This window comes from Nicotiana sylvestris, chromosome 12, assembly GCF_000393655.2.
Source record: "Nicotiana sylvestris chromosome 12, ASM39365v2, whole genome shotgun sequence".
NCBI classification, from domain to species: Eukaryota; Viridiplantae; Streptophyta; class Magnoliopsida; order Solanales; family Solanaceae; genus Nicotiana; species Nicotiana sylvestris.
In genome coordinates this window covers 108231565-108243496 of record NC_091068.1, presented here as the reverse complement: position 1 = coordinate 108243496, position 11932 = coordinate 108231565, and the positions used below count along the sequence as shown (strand labels likewise).

Here is an 11932-nt window from a genome sequence, read left to right as displayed (position 1 = left end):
CCCTTTAAGATCGGGGGTCCCCCCGGTATCTGATCAACTCAGGAGTTGTACGTTTCCACCTTTTTTTCATTATCTTCGATCTTCTTTTCTCCTAACTCGATTCTTTTAGTCCCTGATCTGTTAACGCTCATCCTTTCCGGCACTGGCTCGGTCAGCGAGTGACTTCCGGCTCTACTACACTCGGAGTTATATGCTGACTCTGAAGCTGAGCAATATTGGCCTGTTGAGCTTGTAGCATCTCGAATATTACTTGGATACTAACTCCCCCGTCTCTTACACCCCTGTGTTCCTTGGCCACCAGATCGGCCTTCCCTACGTGCACTTCCTCCGGGATCTGCGTTTAGGTCTGCGTTCAAAACAATGTGCGAACTAACATCGACTGGATCGACAACCGGCATTTCCCTAGGGTCAATCGGTGGTACACTAGCTCCTAGAGCAACTACTTTATCGTTTTCCCCGTGAAATCCAAGACCATCATCGCCATGTACGGGTGTGTTTTATGAGTTTGACATATTTTAACTTGAGAACAAAAATTCTTGACAAGAACAAGTGTGAAAATAACGTGTGTTACCAAAATCAGTATTGAAACAATCACTATTATCCTTAGCCCCACGATGGGCGCCAAACTGTCTACCCTAAAATTCGAGTAACAATTAAACTTGTATTGTGGTTTTAAAGATATGTGATTTAATCCAATACTAATTGATAAACAATAAATTAAAGGTATAAATTAAAGAGTAGAGCGAGTCAAACCAGTGTGCAAACAAGTCTCGACCTCGAGCTAAGGCAGCCTCGAGGTGGGTTAGCAAGAACAATAAAATAATAAAGTAATTCTGATCAAGAGTAAGCAAAAAGTGATGTTTGTATATTCTCTTGTCAATGATTCCTGCGTTACAAATGATTGGGATCCCCTTTATATAATAGAGGAATCCAAAATAAGGTACACTTCTAATTGTAGTAGGGAATCTTATTATACAGCTGTCTAACCGCCTAGTACAAATCCGTTCCGGAATTCACGTCGTGATCTCAAGGCCACGGCGGGAATCTCGCTCTTTCTGTTATGAAAACATAACGATACTATCTCGAGGTTGGTCATACTTGGCCTCGGTGTTCATCAAGCACTTCGATCTTCGAGTCTTGTACTCCGCCATCGGGCTCGAGCCCGGTCTATCTCGAACTTGTTCTCGGAGCTACCCATCGAGCCTACGAAATCGGGCATACCTGATTTTTACCGTATACAAAAACATGGAGAGATCTTTATAAAGTCTTTTCTTCTATTCAAATTATAAGTAGTTCATGTAATAGAAATTTTTTGTTCATAAAATTATGCATTTACCAAAATGCATTTTAGTGACTTTATTTTTTTTAATGGTGCAACTTTTTAAGCAAATTAAAGGCAAAGGTAAACGTGCCTTCCATTTCTATTTAATATTCCCTTTTTTGTCTCTCAAAATTCTAGGTTCCTGAAAGGGACCTTAGCGTTCATTCTCATTATCTCTTGGGAACAAATTTCTCTAAACTTTACAGGAGGTAAAATTTTCCTAATAACAAAATTCAATCGTGAAAATTTGTCTTTTTTGTTTGAATTTGTGTTTATTTGCTTTTAATTGTGTGAGATTATTCTTTTTCTGATTGTTATTAATTTGTTTGAAGTGCAATTTTTTCTGGTGCTTTAGGGCATTTTTCTTATAGTGAATGTAAATACGTGATTTTCACATTGTCCTGTGTCAAAGTTTGCATTTTTATGGGTTGTTTGAGAAAATTAAAGTTCCAATTTTTATTTGTCTATTCACAGATTTAAAAGACCCATATGACGATATTGTTGAATTAAGAAATCCCCATATAAGAAATTTGCATTTTTGGATGTTATTTTTGTTGAATTAAGAGTTTATTTTAAAAAGAAAATATTTGTTGTCTATTCATTAGTTATAAAATTTTCTTTTTTAAGGTTACATAGGAAGCTAATTTGTGTGATGAGATCTAAAATTTGAATCTGTTTTTTTTTGGGTGCTTAAGGTTTTGGGAATGGATGAGGTCATGAAAACAGAGGGTCATTTGACATCACCTGCAGCTTTTGTGGAAGGTGGAATTCAAGATGCCTGTGATGATTCTTGCAGCATTTGCCTCGAGGCTTTCTGCGAAAGCGATCCTTCTACGGTGAATACTAGTGATGTTTCGCTTTTAGTTAAATGTTTAACATAGCAATGTTTTGATGCTTCAATTTTTTTATAAGGACGTGCTAATGCTTATAAAAAAAAATTAAAAAAAAACTGAAGCATTTATAAGGACATCCCAGACCCCAATTTTACTGGGTCGTTGTTGTTGTGCTAATGCTTAATATATGTGTTTTTTTCTTTCTAATAGGTAACTAGCTGCAATCATGAGTTTCATCTCCAATGTGTCCTGGAATGGTAGGGAGCTGCAAAAGTTTTGTTTACACTATCATTGCTGTTTTCTACAATATTTATGCAAATAGATTGATATTGTGTATCTTGTTTTTTTCCTTTATTGGGGGGGGGGGGAGGGGATGGTTTGAAAACTTGCTTTTTTGGCTAGTTCCAAAATGAGCCAGGGAAAGTAGATGGCTTAGTAACTCACTTGAGCAAGTTATATGTCACAACTTTGAAACTCAATGTTACCTAACAAGGGAGAAGTGTATTGTGTATACACACACGCGCTATACAATGAAGAAGGGACAAGAATATGATCTGACAAAAGAATAGGACTGGTCTTTGAAAGGTGATAGCCCGGAACTGGACGCCAGCGAGTCTGTTGGTGGTTGTTAATGTTATTTCTATGTGGCATTTGCTTTTTGTTATTTACAACCATCTTTTAGTAGTTACTGAATGTCATATATTCTCTAGCACATAGTTTTTTTACACCAGCTTCATTTAGGATTTTGTCTTGCTTTCAGAAAACAAAAGGCATAGATTATGCACTCAAACAATTAGCCCAAAGCAATCCTATGGACTTTCGGGGGGGGGGGGGGTTGCTAGATGTATTTCTCTCTGCTATTGTGCTATCGGAGATCAGTTTTATGAGTTGCTAGATCGTATAAATGTGGATACTGCAAGCATGTCTTTGCTGGAAATATTCAATATGGAATACAAATGAGGCATTTTTTATTTGCATAATTAACTTGTAGAAGGGAGAAAAACTATTGCAAACTTTGGAGCTTGTGCAGCTCTGTTAAGAAAAGTGTTATATATACAAATATCACTTGATATATAGCTAGATTTACTTTGGTATTGAAGTTCAATAAGAATTCATAAATGATTACTTCTAACCTACTATCCAGGAAATATACTCTTTATTTTAAGGTAAAAACTGGCGAAAATTTGTGTGGAAGCATAAATCGATACTAAGAAACAAGATTCTCTTCTGCTGTAGAGAATTGCTGGTTACAGACTGTTCCTACTCCTTGCACCTAAAATATGTTACAGAGGTTGTTAGTGAGAGTACCATGTCGTCTTAAGTATTATTGTTTTTATGATATTTATTAGCATTATTTGGTTTATGCTTCTTAAGTAGGTCTAGATATATAACGATTCAGAGCTTAAAATTACTATTGTCTTTATGATCAAATATAGCAGCATGATTAGATTTACCTAAAGAGGAAAGCAAGAAGCTATTTGCGGAAGAAACATCTGTCAAGCTTTAATGGGAGACAAAGCATCTAGTTACATGGTTTTACTTTGGTGTTTTCTCACTATTATTGGGAGGTGGAATGTAAGGATATTGTAGACTGTATGCAATGGTGGAGCCAGAAATTCAGACAAGGAGATTCAAAAAATACTAGAGTGTCCCACCTAGAATTTGAACATGTGTTCTAAAGCAACTTTTGAACTCCCTTTGGCACTATACTAGAGTCTTCTCTCATTTCAAGGGGATTCAACCATACAAATATGACCAAAAGAAAATTCAATATTCTCCTATTTGTACAATACAATTTTTCGGCAAAGGGGATTCAGTTGAACCCCTTTCCTCCCTTTAGCTCCATCCCACTGTATGAGTCACTTGAATGAAAGTGGTGATTTTGAGGAAGAATATTACCCTTTTTTTACGGAATCACGATCCTTGAGAGAATTGGTGTTTTGGACATCAAGAACTTCAGACTGTTTGATAGCAATGTATGCATAATCATTGCACAAACATTATCTGTCAGAGTGAGACGCGGTTTAAACAAGCTCATTAATATCTCAGAAAATGTCTTTGTTGGGAGGTGGGAGATAGATCCTAGATGTGGTTCTTATTATTAATGAGGTTGTGAACTCAAGACTGAGTAGTGGAAACAGAGAATTCTATTCAAATTGGATATAGACAGGGCACTGAATTATGTGAGTTAGAATTTATTGTTGTACAGATGATTATTTTTGTAGTTAAAATTATGTCAGACAAAAGAATTTGAAGAGAAACTGTGTGAAAAAATGTTTCTCTGCCCTCATCGCTTTTCATCCACCGTTTTTGGTTTTATGTGTCTACATCAGAGGCCATTGCTTCTCTACATCCATGCCTCATTTTTTTGAAAGAATATAAACATTTTATGAACCGGTAATTTTTTTTATTATCTACTGTTTAGAGAATATGCTGTAGGGATGCAGTAAAAATACCCTGTCTCTCACTCACTCACCCACACCCACAAACTACTCTGTTTGTGATTAGAGTTATAAACATTTATTTGTACGCTAGGACACCTTTGTTGAAGAACAAAATAACCTTTTTTTGCTGTTTTTAATTTGGGGCGGGGGGGGGGGGGGGGGGGGGGTAAAATGTGACTGGCTTATAGATTGTTTTATTCTGGAACATGAGAAGGAAATGATTGAGGGACTATACAGTTATGATGAACATTGAAATATACAGTCTAATTAGTTTAAATTTTTTAAAACAGGTGTCAGAGAAGTTCTAATTGTCCAATGTGTTGGCAGTCCATAAGTTTGAAAGATCAGATGAGGTTCGTTTGGCTTCTTTTTTTCAGTCCATATTTTTCATGATTCTGATTCAGGGGTGTAGGCTTTACTTGACTTTAATTGACTTCCCTCCTTCAGTCAAGAATTGTTTGAGGTTGTGGAACAAGAAAGGAACTTTAGAGTTAATGCGGAAAGAAATGCTACACTATTGCACCTTCCTGCGCTTGGAGATTTCGGATTACAGCATGTATGTGGCCATCTTAAAGGATAAGCATTTTTCACCTGTCATTTGATTTATGAAGTTTCACAAGCTAGCGTGTTGGATGTATTACCTCTACTTATTTTGTTCTTTCATTGCACTGCAGTTACCTGTGGATATTGATGATCCTGAACTTGAAGAGCGCATTCTTCAGCATTTGGCTGCTGCAGTTTCAATGGGAAGGGCTCACCATGCGGGTCGAAGGGAGGGCTCAAGAAATCGCTCATCCACCAATGACCATCCACAATTTTTTCATCCTAATTCCTCTCCTACCACTTCTGTTTCACCTTCTCATACGGGAATAAGTTCTGATCTTGCTGCAGCCACAATAGCTGATTCTTCTCTTCCCATTACCCCCGGTAACAGTGAATCAGCACAACATACGCCTCACCTTTCATCAGTTCAAAGTAATCAACTTTCTGCTTCATCATCTCGATCTGTTCTGAACCCAGCCACAATACAAGGAATATCTATTGGTGATAGGTAGTAATGGTTTTCAACATCCTTTCAATTTTATGCAAACACTTTGGCTTTAATCTTAAATTGGTTTATATTATGGGCTAGGTTGGTTAACACATGCAGATTTCTTAAATCATCTTTCATTTGTTTTTGGGTTTCTGTCTTTCTAGACACTCTTCTAGTTCGTCTTTGACACCAAGCCAAGGGAAAGCTGGACCATCAGACCTTCAGTCACTATCAGAGTCCTGGAAATCTCGATTTAATTCTCTATCAATGAAGTATGAATGACTTCACTCAAATGATTTTTATTCTTAATCTAAGCAGTTGTGCTTGTTTTATGTTTTTTTTGTCATCGTAAGCCACATTATATATGGTCTTGTCTTCCAGATATAAAGAATCAATCTCAAAGAATACACGAGGGTGGAAGGAGAGATTGTTTTCTCGAAGCTCTTCAATGCCTGATGTTGGTTCTGGTAGGAGCGAGGCGAATGCTGGAATTGCTAGTCTATCTCGCCTGATGGAACGCCTGGAAACTCGAGAAAATAGTAGAGCTGGTTCTGTTTCAGCAGTTACTAATATGGTGGATTCTTCACACACACTCCAGAGAGACCATGGTAATATGGGTACTCATATTGGAAATGGATTGAACCGAAACTCAACAGCTTCTGCTGCAAGTTCAGCTCGGAATTAAGTCTTCTATTTAAGCATTTACCTGGTATCTGTCCTCAGCATTTCATCTTTGAATGTAAGTCATTGCTCCAAAGGGACGTTTTTCTTTTCCCTTCGGTGTAAGTCATTCCTTTCTTTTTTGCGTTTTTCCTTGTTTATAGCTTTAAAAATGCTGTTTCTTTATTACTTTTGAAGATGTTAAAAATGGGGTCATTGTCATTCTCACTATTGTTATTCTCACTGAATAAAAGGTCAAGATACATGATCATACACTTCCCTTATTTGAATGAAAATTTGTTATTTGGTAGTAGTGCATGAAAAGAATCTGCTGATACTTTCAGATGGAGACCAGATAACTGAACTAACCACATTTGGTTTTAGAATTTTGCAATGTTAACTTTTTCAAAACTGCACATAATTTGTTTGGTTTGAAAATTCATATTGTTCGTGAAAAATAACCCAAATAGTTATCCTGAAACCAATAACATATATTCTTATTTTCTGAAACAACTACTTATTCCAGGACAATCCAGATTTAAATGTTCCAATTTTCCTTAAATTGTTTAGTGGTTGCATAATTAATTAATTACTGCCTGATTGGTAGTTTGGCAGCTCTAAAGTTGCCCTATGAAAAATGTAGGAGAAATTCATATGTGACAATATGTTAGCTCTAGTACATTTCTGACTCTTTTTTTCACTATTTGTCTTAATTTTTTACCTTGTGTCTGGGAACTTAAGCCGGAATGGTGTCTTAGAATCCAGAGCCTGAACTTAAGTAGGAATGGTGTCTTAAGTCAGAAATTTGTGGAGAACCATATTGTTTTTGTAAGTTGTCTACTCTTCTATGTACCACTTGTATACTGAGATTTTCTCTGGCCTCATGAATACATTATCTTTAAAAAATATTTGCCATGGACCCATCATTACAAGGAGAATATATTAGTCCTGCATTCTTTTTGGAAAACCTAGGGATTGCTAAGTTGCTTACACTTTTGGTTTGTCACTCGCCCTATGCATCGAGTACAGCAACAGAAACTAAGGATTGCTAAAGATACTTTCTTGCTTTGTTGGTTTGTCCCTTGCCCTATATTGAGTGGAGCAGCTCTTGTTATCGGTACCTCTTTGCTTTTGTTGCTAGTTGAAGGTCTCTTTTGGTTGCTAAAAGGCAACCCTATAAAAGAAACAATGTAGTATAAACTTGCATAAGAATCTGGACCTTTTTACTCTTATTTTGCTTGTGCATTATGTGATTTTCGCTTAATTTACTGGATTTTGTTTTTCATTTCAGGTTATTAACTTGCCGGGGTTCAAATATGACATGCTGAGGACGAGATGTCTTCCTTCAGTCTTTTCAAAAGGAGCAATAGCAGTTGCAACGTGAATGTGATTTGCCTGTATATTTGTTTATACGTTAACGTGAATCGAATGTTGAAAGAAACATATCATTAGAATCTGGTAGAGACCCTTGTGTTGGATATTTACAAGATACAACGTGATATATTGACAGAATTATGTTTTGGTTATCATATAAACCTTAAATAGGTTCTGTTTAAGGTTTTTTTTTGTGGGGGGGGGGGGGGGGAAGAAGATGAGGGGTATTATAGCTGCATTTGTTCTCGGGCTTTATTTTCATCTTATGCACATTACACTGGGTTAGCCTTTGCGTCTACCTGTTACACTTTCCCCGTTGAATGTACTTTTAATTGGAATTGTTTCGTTATGTATTATTTTTTGTTTCTATGTATATCATTGAATTTGTGTTAGTTTTGGCAACTAAGAAATGTTGATAGTTAAAGGAATCCTATGCTTTCATGGAACTAGCGGTGTACATAGGCCGGGTTGATTCGGATTTGACAATTACCAAACCAAACCAATTGTGTCGGGTTATTAAATCTAAAGATCAAACCAAACCAATAAATTCGGGTTTTTCAATCTCGGTTTTTCTCGGGTTATTTGGGTTTTTTCAAGTTTTTTCTGGTAAAATAGAACAAAACATATAATATTTGCTCAAAATATTTCTTTAATCTTAGTAAGATATAACTATATAAAGCATTTTCCAAGAAAATAATACAAAATATGAGATGTGTCATGGCATTATCCTAAAATATTCAACAATAAAGACAATAAAATTATGTAATATAAATATTGCTAATTAAAAAGCCATAATAAAAGTAAACATAATCTAAAAGTACTAAGTCATGCTAAAATAAATAGACTAATAAGAGAGTATTAATTACATGACTAAACGCTAAAGAAAAATAAAAATAGGTTATGCATTTTTATCTAAATTGTTGCAAAATAAAAAATAGATATGTAATACATTCTCATTCGTAATATTGAATTGAATGTCTTTTGTTAGCATTAGTATTGATTTGATTTTGGTTTGGACTTTTGTTAGCATTATTTAATTAACTAATATTAATGGCTATTTAATTTATTGAAGCATTCAAAAGTTCTAAGTCCAACCTTGAAATAATAACTTAAAAGATAAAATTATGAAAATTTTTAAGAAATATTTATAAATTACATCACAATAAATATATTTATATATTGAATATATCTACAAGTTCTATATATGTAATATCGGATTGATTTGGTTTCAGTTTGACTTTCTTTAGTTAAAACCAAACCAAACCAATTATGGTCGGGTTTTTTTTTCCAATACCAAACCAAATCAAACCAAACCATAATCGAATTTTTTTCTCGATTTGACTCGAATTATCGGGTTGGTGCGATTTGTCGGTTTTCTTTGTACACCCCTAGAACTAGGTACTATTACCTTCAAGAGTGGGAAAAGACATTTGTGGAGTCAGGTACACAGACGATGCGAAAGGAGTATATGGATTAAATTGAACCCAATAGTTTCGCACATGAAAATAAATGTGGAAATTCACAACTATTGTCGGTAATAATTGAACTTGTAAACCTTAGGAAATCTACAATGTACATGCGCCCCAAAAAATAATAACCGACAAATATATATTTGATTAGTGACTGTAATTACTTTTGACTGATAGGCCAAATATAAATAGCACGGTCTTGCCAATTTTCGGACTGGTCATTCAAAAATAGCCAGTTTTTGCCAAGTTATTGAAAAATAGCCACTATTTTGCTGCAACAGAGACTGGTCCAACATAATATACTGGAGTTCGGTGCACCTGTGTATGAACTTCCAGCATATTATGCTAGACCGGTATACTTTGCTGGCGCTCCAGTATATTATGTTGGACCGGTAGATTATACTGGAACTCCAGTACATTATGCTAGAGTATTTTTTCGAATTTTGAACAGTGTTTTCGTTCAGATTTATCTTTACATGAAAGTGGCTAAATTTCGGTTACTTTTGAAACTGTGGCTATTTTTGAATGACCACTTGTAAATCTGGCTATTTTTGAATTGAGATTTTTGCATTCCTATGCCATATAGTAAACTATATTTTCCTAACTGTTCATGTTTAGTAAATCACCCTACCTACACAAGTTTTGTTTACAAAATATATATATTTCACCTTAAAAGGCTCTCAGTCCATTATTAGTGCCTTCAATTAAGGGATTTAGTTACACCATTTTCCTTTTTTTTCCCTCCTCTTCTCTTTCCTTATGTTTCCGCTCATATGTCACAATTCGGTGGATCTTTCCTTCGATTCGATTTTGGATAGTTGTTCCAAAACTTAACCAGATCGCTATATATAGCTAATTAGCAATCCCCTTTTAAGCAGTATAAGGATTAAATTCAACTAAATCTGTTAACGCATGAATGCTTTTACTAATCTAGACGGTGCACATATTTTCTCTGCTCTTACACGCACTCCTATTTGGTCAAATTTCATTTGAAGTAATCGCAAACAATTAGTGAACTTTCTGATGTTACGGAAAATAAAGCTTTTTTGACGGAGAAAACGTAAAAAAATCGTTATAGCCATTGCCACAAGTATTAACAAAAATCACGCGAATTCGAACTCATACTTCATGGGCAAAAAGACATAAGAAACGAGGAATCTGGAACGAGAACAATCTAGAAGATTTTTGCTTTCCATTTGATAAAATAAAATTTTATGTATAAATTAAGTTGTTATTTAATTTTTAGATACTAATAATTTAATTTTCTTTGCAGGAAATTGTAACACCCCGAAAATATTTTGAAGTACTTAAGCGCTATTAAGAAAGTTGACGGGCGCTAATTATATTACTTTGTCAGCGAACGAGGACTATTAATATAACGGATATCAATTAGATATGATAATAAGTGTACGAGGCATATTATAGGTGATTTGGGGTCTAAGGAGAGGCTTAAGTCCAAGCCAAGTTGAAATTTTTCATTATAGATGAAAGTTGCAAATGAGTATGCACAAGACCTTACTTTGAACTATCATATCTCCAGTTCTATAAGGAGTTGTGTGATGCATAGACTATTAAATTAAAGCCCTTTGAGTCTAGTTTCCCACGCAATAAACCATTCATCATTTGGAGGTGTATATAGAAAGTTATGACCATTTTACTGGGCAGGCATCTCTAGCACGAACATTAGCGCGAAGTCGCGCATTATGCTGAGTATTCTGCCTCCCGCGCGCGAGCTCGCGCGAACAGGCGCGCGAGCTCGCGCGAACAGGCGCGCGAGCTCGCGCCTGGAAGGTTTTAAATATCCTAAAGACCGGAAATAAGAGAATTTAAGTCATTTCTCAAGCTTAGGGCTTCCTCTACACCCCCAGCTCGACCAAGGCATCCAATTGCACACCTAAGGTGAGTTTTTAAGTGTGTTTTCATGGTGATTTCACTTCTCAATCACTAGTTACAACATGATTTTGACTGGGTTTCATAGGATTTCTTCAAAATCTCAAGAACACCCCAAAAGTTGTCTGTCAAGATTTGGTCTACTAGAGGTAATCCTACACCTTAGACTTACATATATTGAGTTATTATGGAATTATGAGTATGAATCAAGTATTACAACTTATGGTATGGTTATTGGAAGATATAAATTCCCAATTTAAATACATGACCATGGTAGAGATTTAAAGGTGATTATTTGATAGGATTTGTTGGTTGGGTGTGAATGGATGGTCATACATATGTTGTTGGAAGTTATAAATTGGTTGGGAATGATGGTGGAATGAATTGTTGGTTAATGGTGATGATTGGATGAACCAATACTATAGTTATGAGATGTAAATATCTATGCCTACAAGGTGTTTGATAATATGCCTAAATGGCATAAGTTATGGAATTCGTTACTAATATTGGTCTCATTTAATATTGTATTGTAGATTGAAGTTGCTTAAGTGTATTGGATCATGGTAGTATTATTAAGGGGTGAATTTGAGGTATGCATGGCTAACTTTAACTCTTGAAGAATCCCCTTGTTATGATGAGCATACGGTATGTGTACCTTGTATGAAAATGTGTAAATTCATATGGGATTAATTCCTACGACTTGCATTAAGTATATTGAATTATTATGACTATATTTGAAGCTTCAGACGAATTCGAGAGGGCAAGCGTGTTGCAGAGTAGCTTTCCGGGCTAGTTCGAGGTGAGTAATTGATGTAAATGATGTCCTGAGGGTTTGAAACCCCTAAATTTCACATCATAACGCTATATTGAGGTGACTTGCACGCCGGATAACGGGCGTAGGGTAGAGC

The 11932-nt window shown here is 35.6% G+C and overlaps 1 protein-coding gene across 2 annotated transcripts; it reads left to right on the top strand.

The window, feature by feature from the left end:
* Positions 1-1423: 1423 nt before the first annotated feature.
* On the top strand, positions 1424-7806 carry LOC104247106 (E3 ubiquitin-protein ligase RHF2A-like). Of its 2 annotated transcripts, none has more exons than XM_009803055.2 (9): positions 1424-1530; positions 2017-2157; positions 2365-2411; positions 4889-4951; positions 5046-5154; positions 5273-5649; positions 5796-5903; positions 6013-6370; positions 7583-7806. In XM_009803055.2, the coding sequence occupies exons 2-8, from the start codon at positions 2026-2028 to the stop codon at positions 6314-6316; spliced, it is 1140 nt and encodes a 379-aa protein (XP_009801357.1). In that variant the 5' UTR covers positions 1424-1530; positions 2017-2025; the 3' UTR covers positions 6317-6370; positions 7583-7806. The 2 variants fall into 2 exon arrangements, with proteins under 2 accessions (XP_009801357.1, XP_009801358.1); XM_009803056.2 differs by having other exon boundaries at positions 6013-6413.
* Positions 7807-11932: the final 4126 nt, after the last annotated feature.